At 40.9% G+C, this 27,500-nt stretch overlaps 2 protein-coding genes across 2 annotated transcripts in view; one reads left to right on the top strand and one right to left on the bottom strand.

Moving 5' to 3' along the window:
* The window catches only part of cacna1fb (calcium channel, voltage-dependent, L type, alpha 1F subunit), a gene marked incomplete at both ends in the record, with an annotated part of 108,934 nt that overhangs the window by 4,966 nt on the left and 76,468 nt on the right, over nucleotides 1-27,500 (bottom strand). The gene's annotated exons all lie outside the window — the stretch shown is intronic.
* Nucleotides 23,139-27,500, top strand: part of LOC307253129 (microfibril-associated glycoprotein 4-like) — a gene marked incomplete at both ends in the record, with an annotated part of 4,468 nt that continues 106 nt past the window's right edge. Inside the window, 6 exons of the mRNA XM_080031009.1 lie at nucleotides 23,139-23,144; nucleotides 24,664-24,819; nucleotides 25,166-25,204; nucleotides 25,890-25,986; nucleotides 26,951-27,118; nucleotides 27,353-27,500. The exon at nucleotides 27,353-27,500 is cut by the window's right edge and continues 106 nt beyond it. Coding sequence (XP_079887135.1) covers nucleotides 23,139-23,144; nucleotides 24,664-24,819; nucleotides 25,166-25,204; nucleotides 25,890-25,986; nucleotides 26,951-27,118; nucleotides 27,353-27,500 — 614 coding nt within the window. The remainder of the gene's footprint in view (nucleotides 23,145-24,663; nucleotides 24,820-25,165; nucleotides 25,205-25,889; nucleotides 25,987-26,950; nucleotides 27,119-27,352) is intronic.

Here is a 27,500-nt window from a genome sequence, read left to right as displayed (position 1 = left end):
GTTACCTCAGTAAGTTACTATAGGGGAGAGTGAGGTAACAACTTAACCCACTCTCCCCTATAGTAACTTACTGAGGTAACATTTCACACCACTCTCCCCTAAGTTACACAGTCTACAGTCTACTACAGTCTACAGTCTACAGTCTACAGTCTACAGTCTAGTCTTACCCCACTCTCCCCTATCAAGTGTCTTAATACTTACTTAGGTAACAACATATATAAGGATCCCCCAACTGTATTAATGCGTTAGTTTTGTCCTGCCTAACGCATTAATACAGTTGGGGAAAATCGTCCTTCGCACGATTTTCCCTCAACTGTATTAAGGCGTTAGTCGACAGAAAAAAATGGTCGAAAATTGCGCGAAAAACGGACAAAAATTCGACAAAAAACGACAAAAAAAACGACAAAAATCCTCAAATATGCTCCGTTAAGGCGTTTTTCTCCTCCTAGTGGCAACATTCCGAGAGTCGTTACCAACATTCCGGAACGTTCGCGGCAGAAATGGAAGGTTCGTGGCAGAAATGGAAGGTTCGCGTAAACGACTCTCGGAACGTTGGCTTAACGACTCTCGGAATGTTGCCACTAGGAGGAGAAAAACGCCTTAACGGAGCATATTTGAGGATTTTTGTCGTTTTTTTTGTCGTTTTTTGTCGAAATTTCGCGCTTTTTTCGACAAATTTTCGACGAATTTTCCCCAACTGTATTAATGCGTTGGTCGAAAAAAAAAAACTCGAAAAAAACACAATTTTCGCCCAAATATTACAAAAAAAAACGCATTAATACAGTTGGGGGATCCTTATATATGTTGTTACCTAAGTAAGTTACTACAGTCTACAGTCTACAGTCTACAGTCTACAGTCTACAGTCTACAGTCTACTACAGTCTACAGTCTACTACAGTCTACAGTCTACAGTCTACAGTCTACAGTCTACAGTCTACTACAGTCTACAGTCTACAGTCTACAGTCTACTACAGTCTACAGTCTACAGTCTACAGTCTACAGTCTACAGTCTACAGTCTACAGTCTACTACAGTCTACTACAGTCTACAGTCTACAGTCTACTACAGTCTACAGTCTACAGTCTACAGTCTACAGTCTACAGTCTACAGTCTACAGTCTACTACAGTCTACAGTCTACAGTCTACTACAGTCTACAGTCTACAGTCTACAGTCTACAGTCTACAGTCTACAGTCTACTACAGTCTACAGTCTACTACAGTCTAGTCTTACCCCACTCTCCCCTATCAAGTGTCTTAATACTTACTTAGGTAACAACATATATAAGGATCCCCCAACTGTATTAATGCGTTAGTTTTGTCCTGCCTAACGCATTAATACAGTTGGGGAAAATCGTCCTTCGCACGATTTTCCCTCAACTGTATTAAGGCGTTAGTCGACAGAAAATTGCGCGAAAAACGGACAAAAAAGGACAAAAATTCGACAAAAAACGACAAAAAAAACGACAAAAATCCTCAAATATGCTCCGTTAAGGCGTTTTTCCCCTCCTAGTGGCAACATTCCGAGAGTCGTTACCAACATTCCGGAACGTTCGTGGCAGAAATGGAAGGTTCGCGTAACGACTCTCGGAACGTTGGCTTAACGACTCTCGGAATGTTGCCACTAGGAGGAGAAAAACGCCTTAACGGAGCATATTTGGACTTTTTTGACTAGATTTGGACCAATTTTCGCCCTAATATTACAAAACTAACGCATTAATACAGTTGGGGGATCCTTATATAGCGGGTTACCTCAGTAAGTTACTACAGTCTACAGTCTACAGTCTACTACAGTCTACAGTCTACAGTCTACAGTCTACAGTCTACAGTCTACTACAGTCTACAGTCTACAGTCTACAGTCTACAGTCTACAGTCTACAGTCTACAGTCTACAGTCTACTACAGTCTACAGTCTACAGTCTACAGTCTACAGTCTACTACAGTCTACAGTCTACAGTCTACAGTCTACTACAGTCTACAGTCTACAGTCTACAGTCTACAGTCTACAGTCTACTACAGTCTACAGTCTACAGTCTACAGTCTACAGTCTACAGTCTACTACAGTCTACAGTCTACAGTCTACAGTCTACAGTCTACAGTCTACAGTCTACTACAGTCTACAGTCTACAGTCTACAGTCTACAGTCTACAGTCTACAGTCTACAGTCTACAGTCTACTACAGTCTACAGTCTACAGTCTACAGTCTACAGTCTACTACAGTCTACAGTCTACAGTCTACAGTCTACAGTCTACAGTCTACAGTCTACAGTCTACTACAGTCTACAGTCTACAGTCTACAGTCTACTACAGTCTACAGTCTACTACAGTCTACAGTCTACAGTCTACTACAGTCTACAGTCTACTACAGTCTACTACAGTCTACAGTCTACAGTCTACTACAGTCTACAGTCTACTACAGTCTACAGTCTACAGTCTACAGTCTACAGTCTACAGTCTACAGTCTACAGTCTACAGTCTACAGTCTACAGTCTACAGTCTACAGTCTACAGTCTACAGTCTACAGTCTACTACAGTCTACAGTCTACTACAGTCTACAGTCTACAGTCTACTACAGTCTACAGTCTACTACAGTCTACAGTCTACAGTCTACAGTCTACTACAGTCTACAGTCTACTACAGTCTACAGTCTACAGTCTACAGTCTACAGTCTACAGTCTACAGTCTACAGTCTACAGTCTACAGTCTACAGTCTACAGTCTACAGTCTACAGTCTACAGTCTACTACAGTCTACAGTCTACAGTCTACAGTCTACTACAGTCTACAGTCTACTACAGTCTACAGTCTACAGTCTACAGTCTACAGTCTACAGTCTACAGTCTACAGTCTACTACAGTCTACAGTCTACTACAGTCTACTACAGTCTACTACAGTCTAGTCACTTACTGAGGTAACAACATATATAAGGATCCCCCAACTGTATTAATGCGTTCGTTTTTTGTAATATTTGGGGCGAAAATTGTGTTTTTTTCGACTTTTTTTTTTCCGACCAACGCATTAATACAGTTGGGGAAAATTTGTCGAAAATTTGTCGAAAAAAGCGCGAAATTTCGACAAAAAACGACGAAAAAAACGACAAAAATCCTCAAATATGCTCCGTTAAGGCGTTTTTCTCCTCCTAGTGGCAACATTCCGAGAGTCGTTACCAACATTCTGACTGCCGCGAACATTCCGACTGCCACGAACCTTCCATTTCTGCCACGAACCTTCCATTTCTGCCGCGAACGTTCCGGAATGTTGGTAACGACTCTCGGAATGTTGCCACTAGGAGGAGAAAAACGCCTTAACGGAGCATATTTGAGGATTTTTGTCATTTTTTTTGTCGTTTTTTGTCGAATTTTTGTCCTTTTTTTGTCCGTTTTTCGCGCAATTTTCGACAATTTTTCTGTCGACTAACGCCTTAATACAGTTGAGGGAAAATCGTGCGAAGGACGATTTTCCCTCAACTGTATTAATGCGTTAGGCAGGACAAAACTAACGCATTAATACAGTTGGGGGATCCTTATATATGTTGTTACCTAAGTAAGTGACTAGACTGTAGTAGACTGTAGACTGTAGTAACTTACTGAGGTAACCCGCTATATAAGGATCCTCCAACTGTATTAATGCGTTTTTTTTGTAATATTAGGGCGAAAATTGGTCCAAATCTAGTCAAAAATCCCCAAATATGCTCCGTTAAGGCGTTTTTCACCTCCTAGTGGCAACATTCCGAGAGTCGTTAAGCCAACGTTCCGAGAGTCGTTACGCGAACCTTCCATTTCTGCCACGAACATTCCGGAATGTTGGTAACGACTCTCGGAATGTTGCCACTAGGAGGAGAAAAACGCCTTAACGGAGCATATTTGAGGATTTTTGTCGTTTTTTGTCGAATTTTTGTCCTTTTTTTGTCCGTTTTTCGCGCAATTTTCGACAATTTTTCTGTCGACTAACGCCTTAATACAGTTGAGGGAAAATCGTGCGAAGGACGATTTTCCCCAACTGTATTAATGCGTTAGGCAGGACAAAACTAACGCATTAATACAGTTGGGGGATCCTTATATATGTTGTTACCTAAGTAAGTTACTACAGTCTACAGTCTACAGTCTACAGTCTACTACAGTCTACAGTCTACAGTCTACAGTCTACAGTCTACAGTCTACAGTCTACTACAGTCTACAGTCTACAGTCTACAGTCTACAGTCTACAGTCTACAGTCTACAGTCTACTACAGTCTACAGTCTACAGTCTACAGTCTACAGTCTACTACAGTCTACAGTCTACTACAGTCTACTACAGTCTACAGTCTACTACAGTCTACAGTCTACAGTCTACAGTCTACAGTCTACAGTCTACAGTCTACTACAGTCTACAGTCTACAGTCTACTACAGTCTACAGTCTACAGTCTACAGTCTACAGTCTACAGTCTACTACAGTCTACAGTCTACAGTCTACAGTCTACTACAGTCTACAGTCTACAGTCTACAGTCTACAGTCTACAGTCTACAGTCTACTACAGTCTACAGTCTACAGTCTACAGTCTACTACAGTCTACTACAGTCTACAGTCTACAGTCTACAGTCTACAGTCTACAGTCTACAGTCTACAGTCTACAGTCTACAGTCTACTACAGTCTACAGTCTACAGTCTACAGTCTACAGTCTACAGTCTACAGTCTACAGTCTACAGTCTACAGTCTACTACAGTCTACAGTCTACAGTCTACAGTCTACTACAGTCTACAGTCTACTACAGTCTACAGTCTACAGTCTACAGTCTACAGTCTACAGTCTACTACAGTCTACTACAGTCTACAGTCTACTACAGTCTACAGTCTACAGTCTACTACAGTCTACAGTCTACAGTCTACTACAGTCTACAGTCTACAGTCTACAGTCTACAGTCTACTACAGTCTACTACAGTCTACAGTCTACAGTCTACAGTCTACAGTCTACTACAGTCTACTACAGTCTACAGTCTACTACAGTCTACAGTCTACAGTCTACAGTCTACAGTCTACTACAGTCTACAGTCTACAGTCTACAGTCTACAGTCTACTACAGTCTACTACAGTCTACAGTCTACAGTCTACAGTCTACAGTCTACAGTCTACAGTCTACTACAGTCTACAGTCTACAGTCTACAGTCTACAGTCTACTACAGTCTACAGTCTACTACAGTCTACAGTCTACTACAGTCTACAGTCTACAGTCTACAGTCTACAGTCTACAGTCTACTACAGTCTACAGTCTACAGTCTACAGTCTACTACAGTCTACAGTCTACAGTCTACAGTCTACAGTCTACAGTCTACTACAGTCTACAGTCTACTACAGTCTACAGTCTACAGTCTACAGTCTACAGTCTACAGTCTACAGTCTACAGTCTACAGTCTACAGTCTACAGTCTACTACAGTCTACAGTCTACAGTCTACTACAGTCTACAGTCTACAGTCTACAGTCTACAGTCTACTACAGTCTACAGTCTACAGTCTACAGTCTACTACAGTCTACAGTCTACAGTCTACTACAGTCTACAGTCTACAGTCTACAGTCTACTACAGTCTACAGTCTACAGTCTACAGTCTACTACAGTCTACAGTCTACTACAGTCTACAGTCTACAGTCTACAGTCTACTACAGTCTACAGTCTACTACAGTCTACAGTCTACAGTCTACTACAGTCTACAGTCTACAGTCTACAGTCTACAGTCTACAGTCTACTACAGTCTACAGTCTACAGTCTACAGTCTACTACAGTCTACAGTCTACAGTCTACAGTCTACAGTCTACAGTCTACAGTCTACAGTCTACAGTCTACTACAGTCTACAGTCTACAGTCTACAGTCTACTACAGTCTACAGTCTACAGTCTACTACAGTCTACAGTCTACAGTCTACAGTCTACAGTCTACAGTCTACAGTCTACAGTCTACAGTCTACAGTCTACAGTCTACAGTCTACAGTCTACAGTCTACTACAGTCTACTACAGTCTACAGTCTACAGTCTACAGTCTACAGTCTACAGTCTACTACAGTCTACAGTCTACTACAGTCTACAGTCTACTACAGTCTACAGTCTACAGTCTACAGTCTACAGTCTACAGTCTACAGTCTACTACAGTCTACAGTCTACAGTCTACAGTCTACAGTCTACAGTCTACTACAGTCTACAGTCTACAGTCTACAGTCTACAGTCTACTACAGTCTACAGTCTACAGTCTACAGTCTACAGTCTACAGTCTACAGTCTACAGTCTACAGTCTACAGTCTACAGTCTACAGTCTACAGTCTACTACAGTCTACAGTCTACAGTCTACAGTCTACAGTCTACAGTCTACTACAGTCTACAGTCTACAGTCTACAGTCTACAGTCTACAGTCTACTACAGTCTACTACAGTCTACAGTCTACAGTCTACTACAGTCTACAGTCTACAGTCTACAGTCTACAGTCTACAGTCTACAGTCTACAGTCTACTACAGTCTACAGTCTACTACAGTCTACAGTCTACAGTCTACAGTCTACTACAGTCTACTACAGTCTACAGTCTACAGTCTACTACAGTCTACAGTCTACAGTCTACAGTCTACAGTCTACAGTCTACAGTCTACAGTCTACTACAGTCTACAGTCTACTACAGTCTACAGTCTACTACAGTCTACAGTCTACAGTCTACAGTCTACAGTCTACAGTCTACAGTCTACAGTCTACTACAGTCTACAGTCTACTACAGTCTACAGTCTACAGTCTACTACAGTCTACAGTCTACAGTCTACTACAGTCTACAGTCTACAGTCTACAGTCTACAGTCTACAGTCTACAGTCTACAGTCTACAGTCTACAGTCTACAGTCTACTACAGTCTACTACAGTCTACAGTCTACAGTCTACTACAGTCTACTACAGTCTACAGTCTACTACAGTCTACAGTCTACAGTCTACAGTCTACAGTCTACTACAGTCTACAGTCTACAGTCTACAGTCTACAGTCTACTACAGTCTACAGTCTACTACAGTCTACAGTCTACAGTCTACTACAGTCTACAGTCTACTACAGTCTACAGTCTACAGTCTACAGTCTACAGTCTACAGTCTACAGTCTACTACAGTCTACAGTCTACAGTCTACAGTCTACAGTCTACAGTCTACAGTCTACAGTCTACTACAGTCTACAGTCTACAGTCTACAGTCTACAGTCTACTACAGTCTACAGTCTACAGTCTACAGTCTACAGTCTACAGTCTACAGTCTACAGTCTACAGTCTACAGTCTACAGTCTACAGTCTACAGTCTACAGTCTACAGTCTACAGTCTACAGTCTACTACAGTCTACAGTCTACTACAGTCTACAGTCTACTACAGTCTACAGTCTACAGTCTACAGTCTACTACAGTCTACAGTCTACAGTCTACAGTCTACAGTCTACAGTCTACTACAGTCTACAGTCTACAGTCTACAGTCTACTACAGTCTAGTCACTTACTTAGGTAACAACATATATAAGGATCCCCCAACTGTATTAATGCGTTAGTTTTGTCCTGCCTAACGCATTAATACAGTTGGGGAAAATCGTCCTTCGCACGATTTTCCCTCAACTGTATTAAGGCGTTAGTCGACAGAAAAAAATTGTCGAAAATTGCGCGAAAAACGGACAAAAAAAGGACAAAAATTCGACAAAAAAACGAAAAAAAAAACGACAAAAATCCTCAAATATGCTCCGTTAAGGCGTTTTTCTCCTCCTAGTGGCAACATTCCGAGAGTCGTTACCAACATTCCGGAACGTTCACGGCAGAAGTGGAAGGTTCGTGGCAGAAATGGAAGGTTCGCGTAACGACTCTCGGAACGTTGGCTTAACGACTCTCGGAATGTTGCCACTAGGAGGAGAAAAACGCCTTAACGGAGCATATTTGAGGATTTTTGTCGTTTTTTTCGTCGTTTTTTTGTCGAAATTTCGCGCTTTTTTCGACAAATTTTCGACGAATTTTCCCCAACTGTATTAATGCGTTGGTCGAAAAAAAAAAACTCGAAAAAAACACAATTTTCGCCCAAATATTACAAAAAAAAACGCATTAATACAGTTGGGGGATCCTTATATATGTTGTTACCTCAGTAAGTTACTACAGTCTACTACAGTCTACTACAGTCTACTACAGTCTACAGTCTACAGTCTACAGTCTACAGTCTACAGTCTACAGTCTACTACAGTCTACAGTCTACAGTCTACAGTCTACTACAGTCTACAGTCTACAGTCTACTACAGTCTACAGTCTACAGTCTACAGTCTACAGTCTACAGTCTACTACAGTCTACAGTCTACTACAGTCTACAGTCTACAGTCTACTACAGTCTACAGTCTACAGTCTACTACAGTCTACAGTCTACAGTCTACAGTCTACAGTCTACAGTCTACAGTCTACAGTCTACTACAGTCTACAGTCTACTACAGTCTACAGTCTACAGTCTACTACAGTCTACAGTCTACTACAGTCTACAGTCTACAGTCTACTACAGTCTACAGTCTACAGTCTACAGTCTACAGTCTACTACAGTCTACAGTCTACAGTCTACAGTCTACAGTCTACAGTCTACAGTCTACAGTCTACAGTCTACAGTCTACAGTCTACAGTCTACTACAGTCTACAGTCTACAGTCTACAGTCTACTACAGTCTACAGTCTACAGTCTACAGTCTACTACAGTCTACAGTCTACAGTCTACAGTCTACAGTCTACTACAGTCTACAGTCTACAGTCTACAGTCTACAGTCTACAGTCTACAGTCTACAGTCTACAGTCTACTACAGTCTACAGTCTACTACAGTCTACAGTCTACTACAGTCTACAGTCTACAGTCTACAGTCTACAGTCTACTACAGTCTACAGTCTACAGTCTACAGTCTACAGTCTACAGTCTACAGTCTACAGTCTACAGTCTACAGTCTACAGTCTACAGTCTACTACAGTCTACAGTCTACAGTCTACAGTCTACAGTCTACAGTCTACTACAGTCTACAGTCTACAGTCTACTACAGTCTACAGTCTACTACAGTCTACAGTCTACAGTCTACAGTCTACAGTCTACTACAGTCTACTACAGTCTACTACAGTCTACAGTCTACAGTCTACAGTCTACAGTCTACAGTCTACAGTCTACAGTCTACAGTCTACAGTCTACAGTCTACAGTCTACAGTCTACAGTCTACAGTCTACTACAGTCTACAGTCTACAGTCTACAGTCTACAGTCTACAGTCTACAGTCTACTACAGTCTACAGTCTACAGTCTACTACAGTCTACTACAGTCTACAGTCTACTACAGTCTACAGTCTACTACAGTCTACAGTCTACAGTCTACAGTCTACAGTCTACAGTCTACTACAGTCTACAGTCTACAGTCTACAGTCTACAGTCTACAGTCTACTACAGTCTACAGTCTACTACAGTCTACTACAGTCTACTACAGTCTACAGTCTACAGTCTACTACAGTCTACAGTCTACAGTCTACTACAGTCTACTACAGTCTACAGTCTACAGTCTACTACAGTCTACAGTCTACAGTCTACTACAGTCTACAGTCTACAGTCTACTACAGTCTACAGTCTACAGTCTACTACAGTCTACAGTCTACTACAGTCTACAGTCTACAGTCTACAGTCTACAGTCTACAGTCTACTACAGTCTACAGTCTACAGTCTACAGTCTACAGTCTACAGTCTACTACAGTCTACAGTCTACAGTCTACAGTCTACAGTCTACAGTCTACTACAGTCTACAGTCTACAGTCTACAGTCTACAGTCTACAGTCTACAGTCTACAGTCTACAGTCTACTACAGTCTACAGTCTACTACAGTCTACAGTCTACAGTCTACAGTCTACAGTCTACTACAGTCTACAGTCTACAGTCTACTACAGTCTACAGTCTACAGTCTACTACAGTCTACAGTCTACTACAGTCTACAGTCTACAGTCTACAGTCTACAGTCTACAGTCTACTACAGTCTACTACAGTCTACTACAGTCTACAGTCTACAGTCTACTACAGTCTACAGTCTACTACAGTCTACAGTCTACAGTCTACTACAGTCTACAGTCTACTACAGTCTACAGTCTACAGTCTACTACAGTCTACAGTCTACTACAGTCTACAGTCTACAGTCTACAGTCTACAGTCTACAGTCTACAGTCTACAGTCTACAGTCTACAGTCTACAGTCTACAGTCTACTACAGTCTACAGTCTACAGTCTACAGTCTACAGTCTACAGTCTACAGTCTACAGTCTACAGTCTACAGTCTACAGTCTACAGTCTACAGTCTACAGTCTACTACAGTCTACAGTCTACAGTCTACAGTCTACAGTCTACTACAGTCTACAGTCTACTACAGTCTACAGTCTACTACAGTCTACAGTCTACAGTCTACAGTCTACTACAGTCTACAGTCTACAGTCTACAGTCTACAGTCTACTACAGTCTACAGTCTACTACAGTCTACAGTCTACTACAGTCTACAGTCTACAGTCTACAGTCTACAGTCTACTACAGTCTACAGTCTACAGTCTACAGTCTACAGTCTACAGTCTACAGTCTACAGTCTACTACAGTCTACAGTCTACTACAGTCTACAGTCTACAGTCTACAGTCTACAGTCTACAGTCTACAGTCTACAGTCTACAGTCTACAGTCTACAGTCTACAGTCTACAGTCTACAGTCTACTACAGTCTACAGTCTACAGTCTACAGTCTACAGTCTACAGTCTACAGTCTACAGTCTACTACAGTCTACTACAGTCTACAGTCTACAGTCTACAGTCTACAGTCTACAGTCTACAGTCTACTACAGTCTACAGTCTACTACAGTCTACAGTCTACAGTCTACAGTCTACAGTCTACAGTCTACAGTCTACTACAGTCTACTACAGTCTACAGTCTACAGTCTACAGTCTACAGTCTACAGTCTACAGTCTACAGTCTACAGTCTACAGTCTACAGTCTACAGTCTACAGTCTACAGTCTACAGTCTACAGTCTACAGTCTACAGTCTACAGTCTACAGTCTACAGTCTACTACAGTCTACAGTCTACAGTCTACAGTCTACAGTCTACAGTCTACAGTCTACAGTCTACAGTCTACTACAGTCTACTACAGTCTACAGTCTACAGTCTACTACAGTCTACTACAGTCTACAGTCTACTACAGTCTACAGTCTACTACAGTCTACAGTCTACAGTCTACAGTCTACAGTCTACTACAGTCTACAGTCTACTACAGTCTACAGTCTACAGTCTACAGTCTACAGTCTACAGTCTACAGTCTACAGTCTACAGTCTACAGTCTACAGTCTACTACAGTCTACTACAGTCTACAGTCTACAGTCTACAGTCTACAGTCTACTACAGTCTACAGTCTACAGTCTACTACAGTCTACAGTCTACAGTCTACAGTCTACTACAGTCTACAGTCTACTACAGTCTACAGTCTACAGTCTACTACAGTCTACAGTCTACTACAGTCTACAGTCTACTACAGTCTACAGTCTACAGTCTACAGTCTACAGTCTACAGTCTACTACAGTCTACAGTCTACTACAGTCTACAGTCTACTACAGTCTACTACAGTCTACAGTCTACAGTCTACAGTCTACTACAGTCTACAGTCTACTACAGTCTACAGTCTACAGTCTACAGTCTACAGTCTACAGTCTACAGTCTACAGTCTACAGTCTACAGTCTACTACAGTCTACAGTCTACAGTCTACAGTCTACAGTCTACAGTCTACAGTCTACAGTCTACTACAGTCTACAGTCTACTACAGTCTACAGTCTACAGTCTACAGTCTACAGTCTACAGTCTACTACAGTCTACAGTCTACTACAGTCTACAGTCTACTACAGTCTACAGTCTACTACAGTCTACTACAGTCTACAGTCTACAGTCTACAGTCTACAGTCTACTACAGTCTACAGTCTACAGTCTACAGTCTACAGTCTACAGTCTACAGTCTACAGTCTACTACAGTCTACAGTCTACAGTCTACAGTCTACAGTCTACTACAGTCTAGTCACTTACTTAGGTAACAATATATATAAGGATCCCCCAACTGTATTAATGCGTTTTTTTTTTGTAATATTTGGGCGAAAATTGTGTTTTTTTCGACTTTTTTTTTTCCGACCAACGCATTAATACAGTTGGGGAAAATTCGTCGAAAATTTGTCGAAAAAAGCGCGAAATTTCGACAAAAAAACGACGAAAAAAACAACAAAAATCCTCAAATATGCTCCGTTAAGGCGTTTTTCTCCTCCTAGTGGCAACATTCCGAGAGTCGTTAAGCCAACGTTCCGAGAGTCGTTACGCGAACCTTCCATTTCTGCCACGAACCTTCCACTTCTGCCGCGAACGTTCCGGAATGTTGGTAACGACTCTCGGAATGTTGCCACTAGGAGGAGAAAAACGCCTTAACGGAGCATATTTGAGGATTTTTGTCGTTTTTTTTGTCGTTTTTTTGTCGAATTTTTGTCCTTTTTTGTCCGTTTTTCGCGCAATTTTCGACAATTTTTCTGTCGACTAACGCCTTAATACAGTTGAGGGAAAATCGTGCGAAGGACGATTTTCCCCAACTGTATTAATGCGTTAGGCAGGACAAAACTAACGCATTAATACAGTTGGGGGATCCTTATATATGTTGTTACCTAAGTAAGTTACTACAGTCTACTACAGTCTACAGTCTACAGTCTACAGTCTACAGTCTACAGTCTACAGTCTACTACAGTCTACAGTCTACAGTCTACAGTCTACTACAGTCTACAGTCTACAGTCTACAGTCTACAGTCTACAGTCTACAGTCTACAGTCTACAGTCTACAGTCTACAGTCTACAGTCTACAGTCTACAGTCTACAGTCTACAGTCTACTACAGTCTACAGTCTACAGTCTACAGTCTACTACAGTCTACAGTCTACTACAGTCTACAGTCTACAGTCTACAGTCTACAGTCTACAGTCTACAGTCTACAGTCACTTACTTAGGTAACAACATATATAAGGATTCCCCAACTGTATTAATGCGTTAGTTTTGTCCTGCCTAACGCATTAATACAGTTGGGGAAAATCGTCCTTCGCACGATTTTCCCTCAACTGTATTAAGGCGTTAGTCGACAGAAAAAATGGCGAAAATTGTGCGAAAAACGGACAAAAATTCGACAAAAAACGACAAAAAAAACGACAAAAATCCTCAAATATGCTCCGTTAAGGCGTTTTTCTCCTCCTAGTGGCAACATTCCGAGAGTCGTTACCAACATTCCGGAACGTTCGCGGCAGAAATGGAAGGTTCGTGGCAGAAATGGAAGGTTCGCGTAACGACTCTCGGAACGTTGGCTTAACGACTCTCGGAATGTTGCCACTAGGAGGAGAAAAACGCCTTAACGGAGCATATTTGAGGATTTTTGTCATTTTTTTTCGTCGTTTTTTGTCGAAATTTCGCGCTTTTTTCGACAAATTTTCGACGAATTTTCCCCAACTGTATTAATGCGTTGGTCGAAAAAAAAAAACTCGAAAAAAACACAATTTTCGCCCAAATATTACAAAAAAAAAACGCATTAATACAGTTGGGGGATCCTTATATATGTTGTTACCTAAGTAAGTTACAGTCTACAGTCTACAGTCTACAGTCTACAGTCTACTACAGTCTACAGTCTACTACAGTCTACAGTCTACAGTCTACAGTCTACAGTCTACAGTCTAGTCACTTACTTAGGTAACAATATATATAAGGATCCCCCAACTGTATTAATGCGTTTTTTTTGTAATATTTGGGGCGAAAATTGTGTTTTTTTCGACTTTTTTTTTTCCGACCAACGCATTAATACAGTTGGGGAAAATTTGTCGAAAATTTGTCGAAAAAAGCGCGAAATTTCGACAAAAAAAGGACGAAAAAAACGACAAAAATCCTCAAATATGCTCCGTTAAGGCGTTTTTCTCCTCCTAGTGGCAACATTCCGAGAGTCGTTAAGCCAACGTTCCGAGAGTCGTTACGCGAACCTTCCATTTCTGCCGCGAACGTTCCGGAATGTTGGTAACGACTCTCGGAATGTTGCCACTAGGAGGAGAAAAACGCCTTAACGGAGCATATTTGAGGATTTTTGTCGTTTTTTTTGTCGTTTTTTTGTCGAATTTTTGTCCTTTTTTGTCCGTTTTTCGCGCAATTTTCGACAATTTTTCTGTCGACTAACGCCTTAATACAGTTGAGGGAAAATCGTGCGAAGGACGATTTTCCCCAACTGTATTAATGCGTTAGGCAGGACAAAACTAACGCATTAATACAGTTGGAGATCCTTATATATGTTGTTACCTCAGTAAGTTACTACAGTCTACAGTCTACAGTCTACAGTCTACAGTCTACAGTCTACAGTCTACAGTCTACTACAGTCTACAGTCTACAGTCTACAGTCTACAGTCTACAGTCTACAGTCTACAGTCTACAGTCTACAGTCTACTACAGTCTAGTCACTTACTTAGGTAACAACATATATAAGGATCCCCCAACTGTATTAATGCGTTCGTTTTTTGTAATATTTGGGGCGAAAATTGTGTTTTTTTCGACTTTTTTTTTTTCGACCAACGCATTAATACAGTTGGGGAAAATTTGTCGAAAATTTGTCGAAAAAAGCGCGAAATTTCGACAAAAAACGACGAAAAAAAAGACAAAAATCCTCAAATATGCTCCGTTAAGGCGTTTTTCTCCTCCTAGTGGCAACATTCCGAGAGTCGTTACCAACATTCTGACTGCCGCGAACATTCCGACTGCCACGAACCTTCCATTTCTGCCACGAACCTTCCATTTCTGCCGCGAACGTTCCGGAATGTTGGTAACGACTCTCGGAATGTTGCCACTAGGAGGAGAAAAACGCCTTAACGGAGCATATTTGAGGATTTTTGTCGTTTTTTTTGTCGTTTTTTTGTCGAATTTTTGTCCTTTTTTTGTCCGTTTTTCGCGCAATTTTCGACAATTTTTTCTGTCGACTAACGCCTTAATACAGTTGAGGGAAAATCGTGCGAAGGACGATTTTCCCCAACTGTATTAATGCGTTAGGCAGGACAAAACTAACGCATTAATACAGTTGGGGGATCCTTATATATGTTGTTACCTAAGTAAGTTACTACAGTCTACAGTCTACAGTCTACAGTCTACAGTCTACAGTCTACTACAGTCTACAGTCTACAGTCTACAGTCTACAGTCTACAGTCTACAGTCTACAGTCTACAGTCTACAGTCTACTACAGTCTACAGTCTACAGTCTACAGTCTACAGTCTACAGTCTACAGTCTACTACAGTCTACAGTCTACAGTCTACAGTCTACTACAGTCTACTACAGTCTACTACAGTCTACAGTCTACAGTCTACAGTCTACAGTCTACTACAGTCTACAGTCTACAGTCTACAGTCTACAGTCTACAGTCTACAGTCTACAGTCTACAGTCTACAGTCTACTACAGTCTACAGTCTACAGTCTACAGTCTACAGTCTACAGTCTACAGTCTACAGTCTACAGTCTACTACAGTCTACAGTCTACAGTCTACAGTCTACAGTCTACAGTCTACAGTCTACAGTCTACTACAGTCTACAGTCTACAGTCTACAGTCTACAGTCTACAGTCTACAGTCTACAGTCTACAGTCTACAGTCTACAGTCTACAGTCTACTACAGTCTACTACAGTCTACAGTCTACAGTCTACAGTCTACAGTCTACAGTCTACAGTCTACAGTCTACTACAGTCTACTACAGTCTACAGTCTACAGTCTACAGTCTACAGTCTACTACAGTCTACAGTCTACAGTCTACAGTCTACAGTCTACAGTCTACAGTCTACAGTCTACAGTCTACAGTCTACAGTCTACTACAGTCTACAGTCTACTACAGTCTACAGTCTACTACAGTCTACAGTCTACAGTCTACAGTCTACAGTCTACAGTCTACAGTCTACAGTCTACAGTCTACTACAGTCTACAGTCTACAGTCTACAGTCTACAGTCTACAGTCTACAGTCTACAGTCTACAGTCTACAGTCTACAGTCTACAGTCTACAGTCTACAGTCTACAGTCTACTACAGTCTACAGTCTACTACAGTCTACAGTCTACAGTCTACAGTCTACAGTCTACAGTCTACAGTCTACTACAGTCTACAGTCTACAGTCTACAGTCTACAGTCTACAGTCTACAGTCTACTACAGTCTACAGTCTACAGTCTACAGTCTACTACAGTCTACAGTCTACAGTCTACAGTCTACAGTCTACAGTCTACTACAGTCTACAGTCTACAGTCTACTACAGTCTACAGTCTACAGTCTACAGTCTACAGTCTACAGTCTACAGTCTACTACAGTCTACAGTCTACAGTCTACTACAGTCTACAGTCTACAGTCTACAGTCTACTACAGTCTACAGTCTACTACAGTCTACAGTCTACAGTCTACAGTCTACAGTCTACAGTCTACTACAGTCTACAGTCTACAGTCTACAGTCTACAGTCTACAGTCTACAGTCTACAGTCTACAGTCTACAGTCTACAGTCTACAGTCTACAGTCTACTACAGTCTAGTCACTTACTTAGGTAACAATATATATAAGGATCCCCCAACTGTATTAATGCGTTAGTTTTTTGTAATATTTGGGGCGAAAATTGTGTTTTTTTCGACTTTTTTTTTTCCGACCAACGCATTAATACAGTTGGGGAAAATTTGTCGAAAATTTGTCGAAAAAAGCGCGAAATTTCGACAAAAAACGACGAAAAAAAAGACAAAAATCCTCAAATATGCTCCGTTAAGGCGTTTTTCTCCTCCTAGTGGCAACATTCCGAGAGTCGTTAAGCCAACGTTCCGAGAGTCGTTACGCGAACCTTCCATTTCTGCCACGAACCTTCCATTTCTGCCGCGAACGTTCCGGAATGTTGGTAACGACTCTCAGAATGTTGCCACTAGGAGGGGAAAAACGCCTTAACGGAGCATATTTGAGGATTTTTGTCGGTTTTTTTGTCGTTTTTTTGTCGAATTTTTGTCCTTTTTTTGTCCGTTTTTCGCGCAATTTTCGACAATTTTTCTGTCGACTAACGCCTTAATACAGTTGAGGGAAAATCGTGCGAAGGACGATTTTCCCCAACTGTATTAATGCGTTAGGCAGGACAAAACTAACGCATTAATACAGTTGGGGGATCCTTATATATGTTGTTACCTAAGTAAGTGACTAGACTGTAGTAGACTGTAGTAACTTACTGAGGTAACCCGCTATATAAGGATCCCCCAACTGTATTAATGCGTTAGGCAGGACAAAACTAACGCATTAATACAGTTGGGGGATCCTTATATATGTTGTTACCTAAGTAAGTTACTACAGTCTACAGTCTACAGTCTACAGTCTACTACAGTCTACAGTCTACAGTCTACAGTCTCTCAGCAACATATCTCTGGCTGTGAGTCATGTAGAATAACACGAGAATATGTCCCGGAAAGGGGAGAATCTCAGCTTTCCGGTGATATTCAAACCACATTGCTGCGATTTAATAATGTTAAATAATGTATTAAAACATAACGAAATCACCGACAGAACGCCATAGAACGCAGTACTGCGGGCTCCGGGTCCAGAGGGTTGAATACAGAAATGTCGGCCCTCTAGAAAGTATAATCATGCATATGTACTAACTCTCCTGACCTGAACCCAATAGAGAAACTATGGACTATTGTCAAGAGGAAGATGATACACACCAGACCCAACAATACAGACGAGCTGAAGGCCACATCAAAGCAACCTGGGCTTCCATAACACCTCAGCAGTGTCACAGACTGATAGCATCCATGCCACGCCGCATTGAGGCAAGAATTCATGCAAAAGGGGCCCAAACCAAGTACTTAGCACATATGCATGATTATACTTTCTAGAGGGCCGACATTCCTGTATTTAAAATCCTTTTTTTATTGAATATTCTAATTTTCTGAGATTTTGAATTTGGGGTTTTCATAAGCTGTAAGCCATAATAATCACAATTATAACAAATAAAGGCTTCACATATCTCACTTTGCATGTAATGAGTCTATATAATATATTATTTTCACCTATAAAGTTGAATTACTGAAATAAATGAACTTTTGCACGATATTCTAATTTTTCGAGTTTCATCTGTACTCAACATTGAGGTTTGTGGCAACTCAAGCTCTGCAGTATGATGTGACCCCTGTTCTGACGTTCAACCAGCCCCTTCTGGAAAGCCTTGACCATTATAAGTTAACTTCTAATACAAATGTTTTACTTTTCATGTAGACTTTCACTTTGTAAAGTTTTAATGTGGTAGGAGTAAAGGTAAAAATGAAGCCTATGCGGATATATTTTGGGTAGCCTATATTTGATTAGTGTATAGCTCATTTGTATATAGAAATTCATTTTCAAAGAAACTTGTAAGACAAAAAATGGTGTATCACAAACCATGCAAAGCACGATGCAGATGTGCTCATTGTCCAAACTGCCATTGCCTCTGCCAGAACAAAAGACACAGTCTCAGAAGGTGATGACACAGACTTGTTAGTACTCTTGTTGCATCATGCTGATCTGAATGCACACAAGCTTGGCAAGTCTGACCTGTATGGGTTCAGTTTGGTGAGCCTAAACTGAACTGGCTGGTTTTATTTGTGTTTTATCTAGTGCCGCCCAATTTCTTCCCTAAAGATCTCTCATTACATTGGTCCATTTCATCACTCAGTTTGGCCCACCTGATCACATACTTTCAAGCAGCACTGTATGGTGCATAAAGTAGACAAATGAGTTACTTGGTCCCACGGTGTGTGACAATCTCCTCTTTCTCCATGCCATTTCAGGCTGTGATTCTACATCTCGTCTATTTGGCATAGGAAAGGGAATGGCACTAGCCTGGAAATCCTGACCCTGATATCTTGAACGATAGAGGGTCTGGCGACGATCAATAGTAATTTCCAACTCAAGGGGCGGCTCCTACTCGTGCATTTCAAATGCCACTGCACGCAGTTGGATAGTACTACAACCAATCAGAGCGATGCACAAGGTGAAGTAAGCCCCTTTCGTTTAGCAAACAGCTGTTAAACTGTTAAATTAAACGTTTGCCGTTGTCGGTCGGCAAAACAGAACATTCCACTTGCTTGCTAGTGAAAGCTATGAGTCCCGTCTTCCAATTCGTTAAGGGTCGAGGCCAAAGCAGTCTCAAACTCACACAACATATCCGCAGCCATCTTTGATGTTTACTATCACAGCTTCGACGTCGCATGCACGTCACTGTCGTCATCCGGTTACGTCCTCCCCAGAGCACCATATAAAGGGCTCTGGCGCGCCCATATTAGATAGAACCAATTGAAACGTTATACCAGATTTCTGGTAGTCTTGATAAGCTTCAACGGAGCGTCTCCAGACCAACACGCGCAGCAAATTTAATTTGCCAGCGCCTAGTGGCAGGTCTGGGAATGCCAGGCTAGAATGGCACTGAAAAAGTAAAAAATGACACTAGCTAGGGGAGGGGTAATCTAATTCATGAGAGGCACCTGTTATACCCCTGGCAGGTAAGCCAGGCAGTTTTTCAGGTTAGAGGCCAGTCTAAAAGCAGCATTGGCAGTACGATGATTGGACATTGAATAAGTGTGGAGCTCATTTGCATATTAAAATACATTTTCAAAGAAACTCGTAATACAAAATTTTTTAATTATCATGGATACTTTCATTGTGTAAAGTTTCATTTTGATAGGACTAAAGGAAAATAATTGCCCTATTGGGATTTATTGGTGTCTCGCCTTATTGGCACACATCTCGGATTGATGAGAATTAAACATATTTCCTCAACTAGGATTTCTTAGGACTTTTAGTATGTTGTTCTGGACACCTCATAGAAATGATCTGAGCTGAAAAAAATTATTTTACAATTTATTCTATGAAAAACGCTATTTTGCCTGGCCTATAGTAGCACATTTCTGACTTAGCCCAGCAGACCAATTTATTTTGATTCCCACTCACACAATTGTTTAACAGATCAGCAGATATCTACAAAATAATCAGTTCACACAGAGACATTGCTCTTCTTTAGTATCCACTAAAGCAAACTAAAAGTTTTTTCACAATTTGCACGTTTTCTATGCTACTAGTTTCTGGTATAAAATACATTTACACTAATTGGCTGCACCAAATATTGCACTTTTTTTTGTATTCCTGCACATGACATTAAATCATTGGAAATCTTTTGGTGGTATTGTTGAAATAAGTAACGCTTAAAAATCAACATCAACAACAGATTATTCACACAAAAAAGAAAAAAAGGCGGTTCTCTACATGAATAACCAAACCAACCTACCCTTCAAAACTATAGAGTTGGCCTATGTTTGGTTGCAACATTTAGGCTTAGTTCATTCTGCTTTCATTGCAAAATTACTGAAAACATTACTGAAATCATTACAAAAAAGTTCTTAAACTTTGAACACAAATCTGTTCCTTCAGTTATTTCCAACTTCTTTGTGCCTTGTATCTTTCTTTGCATTAAGAACTTTTTAGGTCTATTTAAATTTTAAATTTTTAGAAACAATACAGAAAGCAGGACCTTGGTGGTTACGGCAATAATTAAAACAGGATGATGCTGCTCGTCAGCTTCATTGTGGTAGGACCCGGCTGGTTGGTCAATTGGCCAGGTTTGTGAAAAACTGGTCAGACCTGGCTGGCCGTGTCAACCTGAAGACTTATGTCAAAGCCTTTAGAAGGCATAGTCCCCAAAGGGAGTAACTAGCCTGTCCTGTTTATAAGAATGTAGAAGAACTACAAAAGGTACCCAACCTGTTTTTTCATGGGGTCCAAATACTTTTCACAGCCACACCCAGACACAAGTAGCAGGTACATGTGGAAGTGGAAATATAATATAAATATAATCCAGACAAAACTGTTTAATATCAAAACCCAATCTTGTCACCATTTCGTTCCACATGTACCTGCTACTTGTGTCTGGGTGTGGTTGTTAAAAGTATTTGGACCCCATGAAAAAACAGGTTGCGTACCTTTTGTAGAAACAGTTACACTCCGCTGTGCTCAATCTGAAACATTTTGAACATTTCTGCTTTTCTACTGCTTTTTAAATGGCCCTAAGCGGAGCCGCGGCTCTGTGTAAACACCCAACTCTGAATAGATATTGACATAAATATCTAAAAATCTAAAAATAAAGGTTATCTAGGTAGGTTCTTGGCTTCCAAAGACCATGGGCCCCCCAAGTGGCTGGGCCCTAGAAAGCTTTCCCACTTTCTACCCCTTAAGGGCGGCCCTGTCAGACTCTCACGCTCTCGCTCCTCAGGTATGAGCAAATCTCTGAATGTCGTGAGATCCAAATGTCAGGGGGAAGAAGTACGCAACAGATGTTATGAGATCAATCTATTCTGGGTAAGAAAAACTAAAATGTCCTAGTGTCACAACACATTTCCAGTTTGACCCGTTCAGTTGAAACTCAACCAATAACACAAACTCGTTGTTCTAGTGTGGGGGGGAGGAGGGGGGAAACAAGATTCCACACTTCACCTGTGCCCCAGGCTGTTGTGTGATTGGTCGGACTGGTGTGACATCACAGTCCTATAGATATAAGCAGTGAACTCATGAGACAACGCCACAGAGTCTCAGTCTGACCTGCAGGTGACTTCAGACAGGTAAGCATTCAACTATACACTCTAAGTTTTATCATTTTGAACTAATACGTATTGTATACTGCAAACCAGTTACAAGCTGTGAAAAATACAATTTACTCTCGTTACGAGTTGTCGACAACCTGATCATTTCTTCAGACAAGATTTTTGGTGGAAATTAAACTTTGTCTTAAAGGCGGTAGACAGTGTTTCTCTCTTTGCAGCCGGTGCAGCAGGACAGACTTATTATTTGGTGTAGTGAATGTTTACGGCTGCAGGAGTGCAGGGCTGCAGACATGATGTGCAGGTACCGAGTGGAGTTAAAGCAGTGCGCTTCGTTATGTGTTGTTTAACACATAACGTTGTTTATTTTAAGATCCTTTTATTGGTGTATAAAGCTCTTAATGGTCTTAGTCCTCGTTATTCATCAGATTTGCTTTATGAACCCTCTCGTACCCTCAGGTCTTCTGGCAGTGGTCTTTTAATTATCCCAAAAGTTTCTACCAAAACTCACGGTGAGGCATCCTTTTCTTTCTACGCTCCACGTCTGCGGAACACCCTGCCTGACATTGCGGTGGCATTAATGGCTTTACTTTAATCTGAGCGCAAGAGGCACTTTTACGCAAACTAGCAACACAACTACCTGTAGCATTGCCACATACAGTTAAGGACAGAATTGGAATTAGCCCCCCCTATGAAAATTATTAAAGTATTTTAAGTGCTGTCAAACAGAGCAATTTTTAACAGAGCTTTTCCAAACATCCTACTTTTATGTTGGATGATCACATTATTTTACAGAAACAAAATTATTTCACAAAAACTACGAGGATCAAAATGATTAGCCCTCCTGATGCTATAAGTCAATCGTGTTTCATTGTTGCTGGTTAACAGCCTGCAGTCGTTTGTTTTAGTTTTCAACCAGTCTCACACACGTCACAGTTTATTCTTTGGTTTGTGTGATGTCGTTTGTTGGGATTATATAGTGAATACACGGCTGCACCACGATAGTATTATCACTGACTACATTTGATTTTAACTTACTTTTTTTTCTGAAAATAATGGAATAGGCCACAGGTTTAATCTACCTGGGCAGGTAGAGCCTATGTGTGGGAAACACTGAATTATATATTCATTGACTGCATATTGCACATACTGTTCATCACATTGCACATTTCAATTTAACTTAATTTCTAATTTATTTTATATTTACAGTTTTATATTGTACAAAACATTCCTTTGCACTATTTAGAATTTATCTCATTTAAATATTGTTTATGTTTGTTTATCTTATTACACTGTGTATTTCTTTTTAACTTGACATTTTTTTGACATAACTGATTATCAGTTCCGAAGATGCAGAACTGTCCAGTTTCAGATATTTCATGAATTAAAAACTACATCTTGAATTCAGTTTTAGGATATAAAAGCAGCTCATCAGCGATCCAGACGGACCGACATCAGGATTTTAAACCAGTCACTTCAGCAGATCTTTGACGATGAAGGTAAAATTGTAGCTTCACAAGTTTCTGTGTTAGCTCTGTATGCTAACGGGTCTACTTATGTTATTTTAATAATAAATAAATCATAATTAATTTAATTTAAAAATACAAATTTACATTATAGGGATGAAGTGGGTGATAAACAACAATTAGACGCAGTATGCCAATTTCAAATGTGTTTTGAGATGGGACTTGAAATTGGAAAGGGCGTCAGAAGTACGGTTGTCCGGTGAGAGGGCGTTCCAAAGGTGGTTGACGTCACAGAATTAAATTAGATTAAATTAACGGTAAAGTAGGGGGACAATTAAACCAGGGCTGTACAGTGCGACAGTTTTGATCGCATTTGCTACTGAAATTGATCACGTGCGATGATGAATACAAGTTCACTCGCACTAGTGCTAATAGGCAGATGCAGAAGTTATTGAGTCCACCCAAGAACAATTCTAAATGTCAAACAATGCACCTGATGACATTCCAAAAAACATGGATTCCTCCATAAGACTTACCCTCTCAATGTACAAAATGTAATATTAATATTTGTAATTCTCCGCTCAGGAGGATAATTCAGATTATTAGCAGAGGTTATTTTACACCAATGAGGACATATTTATGAATGAGGATATTGATTTTAGCTAATACATTACTTAAAATGTTACACGGTGTCCCTTTAACATTAAGGCGGTTAAGTTAGCGCGTGTGCAAACAGAACATTTCCTGTGCGCCTTCACTTTAAAAGCGTGTTACTAGACAAACATGAGTTGACTTTTATTTTGAAGCCAGTAAGAACAGGAAGTTAGCGCTTTACAGGACTGTAGTGTTCTAGCTTGAAAAGCAACTCATTCAGCTGCAGAGAGCAGTCAACAGTAGTCTATTTAAACAAATACTCCCAACACATTCACAACAACCTATTTAATTTATCCTAAATTGTACCAATATGTATATTTATTTATTTAATGGGCTATGTTTAATGTTTTAATGTTTGGTTTTAATTAACAGAAGGACATTTTCTAAAAATGTGTATTATTATTAATATAATAATTATATGTATATACAAAAAATATATAGATATAGATATTATTTTTATATTTATGGGGAAAAATTATTCTGAATCAGCAAAAAACTGCAATTGGCAGGTTAGATTCTTTTGTCTAAATTGCAATCAGTGCATCCCAATTAATTTTTCTATAATTATTACTGCACACACTAGGAAATAATATTAATTAAGAATCTCAAATGAGTCCAAGATAACATGCTCGAAGGTAATTAGAGCGAAATGCAAGGGTTAAGGTTATGCAAGTTTTCGATCATACTTTGTGTGCTACCACATTTATTTTTGTGCTACTGATTTTTTTTGCTTGCTAGCACCAGTGCTACCACCTAAAAAAATAAGCGTACAGCCGTGAATTAAACATATATTCTGTTCGCACCAGTCCCTAAAAACCAACAAAACCACCAGGCCGTAATGTTAACACAGTAGAGAAGCTTCAAATCTTTCTCCATCTCAACTTCTGCTCTGTTCCAGCTGGTGTTAGTCCTCCTCATGGCTTCAGTGCTGATCAGCTGCACTGCGGGCTTGCAGCCGCCGCCTCCCCAGCCGGTCGACTGCAGTGAAATCTACAGCGGAGACAGTGGAGTGTACACCATCTATCCCACCATTAGATTATCATCTGCTGTACAGGTAAACTACACCCTCTAGTGCACACACATTCACCTTTAGTTACTAAAGATGTTGTTATTGTAGCAGCAACACTATTTAAAGTAATGTTTACAGCATGTTTGAATGTGCTGATTGTTTTTTTTAAAGATTTTTAAAGGTTTTATAGATAGTGCAGAGAGACAGAGATGAAATAGGGTAGTCAGGGGAATGACATGCAGAGAACGACCCGGGCTGGATTCTAACCCGGGTCTGCTGTGAAGAGGACAGAGACTCTATGGGGGGGGGATATGAGGGGACGGCTCTAACCACTACACAACGAGCGTCCAACTTGAATTGACTGTTTTGTGATGACTGTGTTTGTTTGCAGGTGTACTGTGACATGGAGTCAGCTGGAGGGAGCGGGACGGTGAGTTTGTCTCATCAATGCAAATTAAAGGGACACTCGCCAGCATTTATAAGCCATCAAAGTAACTACTAATAATCCCTCTCAATGATCACGTATGTGAGGTGGTGTGATTATCTGCAGAGTCCCCCCCATCTTACTGTTTTTTGTTTTGCTTTGGTTTATTTTGCTCCGATGTTTCTGTGCGTCAACCAATTGAGCAGGTGGAGGCGTGTTTTACCCTCAACCGATAACAGCACGGGGCTCAAGTCACGGTGCGAAGCTACTTTACTACCCCTCCCCCCCGTTTAAAGACCCCCCTATTCCAATGGGAATGGTTTCACCCAGCATTTAGACCCGGGTCAATTGACTCTGCAGTAGACACAGGTTGTTCTCATCTGGGCTCGGACTTTTCTTACTCTTTACGGCTAAACTGCTGTCAAGTATGCCTTTAATATTCATTTATTTTCAAGTTTTTTGTTTCATTCTATCAAACTGAACTGAAACTGTACAGCATGAAAACCCGAGCTGACCGATATCTTGTGTTCAGCTGGTTAACCCCTCACTCTAACCCCTCACTCTAACCCCTCACTCTAACCCCTCACTCTAACCCCTCACTCTAACCCCTCACTCTAACCCCTCACTCTAACCCCTCACTCTAAACCCTCACTCTAACCCCTCACTCTAACCTCTCACTCTTTCCCCCCAGGTGATCCAGAGGAGGATGGACGGCTCAGTGAACTTCTACAGGTCCTGGAATCAATACAAGATGGGCTTTGGGAACGCTGCTGGGGAGTACTGGCTCGGTGAGAAATGAAACCAACAGTCAATTGACTCAATGAATCTCACTGTTCATACAGTCCGAACATTAAACTCTGTTTCTGCTTTGAGCGCCAACAAATTAATTATATGAAGTACGTTTTTATAAGCGATTTGCAAAACAGATATTGTATTTTAAATCAAGCATTGTTGACTAGCTCACAGGCACAACAAGATATGGTGGCCAAACCAAGATACAGTAGCAAGCATGCCAAGATACTGGTAGGAGCGATTATTGAGTCACCTGTGTGTATGTGCAAAAGAGAAACAAAACAATGATCCACTCATAGAAAAACCGCGTCCCCGCCAAGCCCCAACCACAGCGAGTTCTACCAGCATCCAATGCGGAAGTGACAACAATGTTAGTTCATAGAGTGGCCACTAAGACGTGGTACCAAAACAGAGCAATTTCTCATCGACTCCCATGTTAAACAGGCCGTTTTCACAGCATTATTAAAGCCTGGTCCAAAAAACATTACAGTCTGTATGTTTAGGTCAAATCTCCATGACAGAGGGGGTGAATTCTTTTGGATTACGCTAGTTTTTAAACTATTGGAGGTTAAAATGTACGAATAATTAGGGGCGAGGCCTCTTGAGTGACAACTAGCCGCCCGCCGACCCTCACTTCGCCTCGGAGGTATACGTCAGCTAGATGGGCATATCTCCCCCCGACGTCACGTCAACGCCCTTTTTCGGTAAGAGGAAATGAGGCGGAGTAAAAAACTGACAAGATGGTGACGTGCATAGTCCAGGACGATTGAATGCAGTTGAATTAACTGAGGTCAGCCCGGATGCTTCATCCATTTTATATACTATCTCTGGTCACCGCTCTACAAGAGAACAATAACTCCTGTTTAGCCGTAGGGATATTTTTCAAAGAATATTTAAATTAAGAATGTACAGTTCTAAACAAAATGTCAAAATGTGGAACATTTGTGTGTGTGTGTTCAGGTCTGGAGAGCATCCACCAGTTGACTCGTGCACGTAACTATGAGCTGGAGGTTGAGATGGAGGACTTTGAGGGGAACAAAGCGTTCGCTCATTACACCACATTCAGAGTTGAAGCGGAGCGTGATGGATATACTCTGCGTGTGTTTGGATTCATCGATGGAGGGGCAGGTGAGCATTAGTGTGAGGAGGAGGCTGCAGCAGTAGGAAGAATATCAGATATCTATTGATCTCTACTCTGCAGTCACAGACAGAGCCTTTAGACTACGTCACTAGGTGAAGGTGCCACGCTGGTCCTAGTCACAGTTCTAGTAGAACAGTCTGTAGAGTGGCAGCATTCTAGTCGTCACAGTGTTACTATTAATGTCAACATTAAATACGCTGCTTCATGTTGTGTTTCTGTAGGAGACTCCCTGAGTTATCACGACGGAATGAAGTTCTCCACCTTCGACAAAGACCAGGACCTCTGGTCAAGTGAAAACTGTGCCGTAGAATACACGGGGGCGTTCTGGTACAATGACTGTCACTATGCAAACCCAAACGGGGCGTATCA

Source organism: Ammodytes marinus (assembly GCF_949987685.1).
Source record: "Ammodytes marinus genome assembly, chromosome: 7".
In the NCBI taxonomy this organism is placed as follows: Eukaryota; Metazoa; Chordata; class Actinopteri; order Uranoscopiformes; family Ammodytidae; genus Ammodytes; species Ammodytes marinus.
Note: the sequence above shows the minus strand (reverse complement) of the source record. Positions and strands in the feature narration are given on the sequence as shown.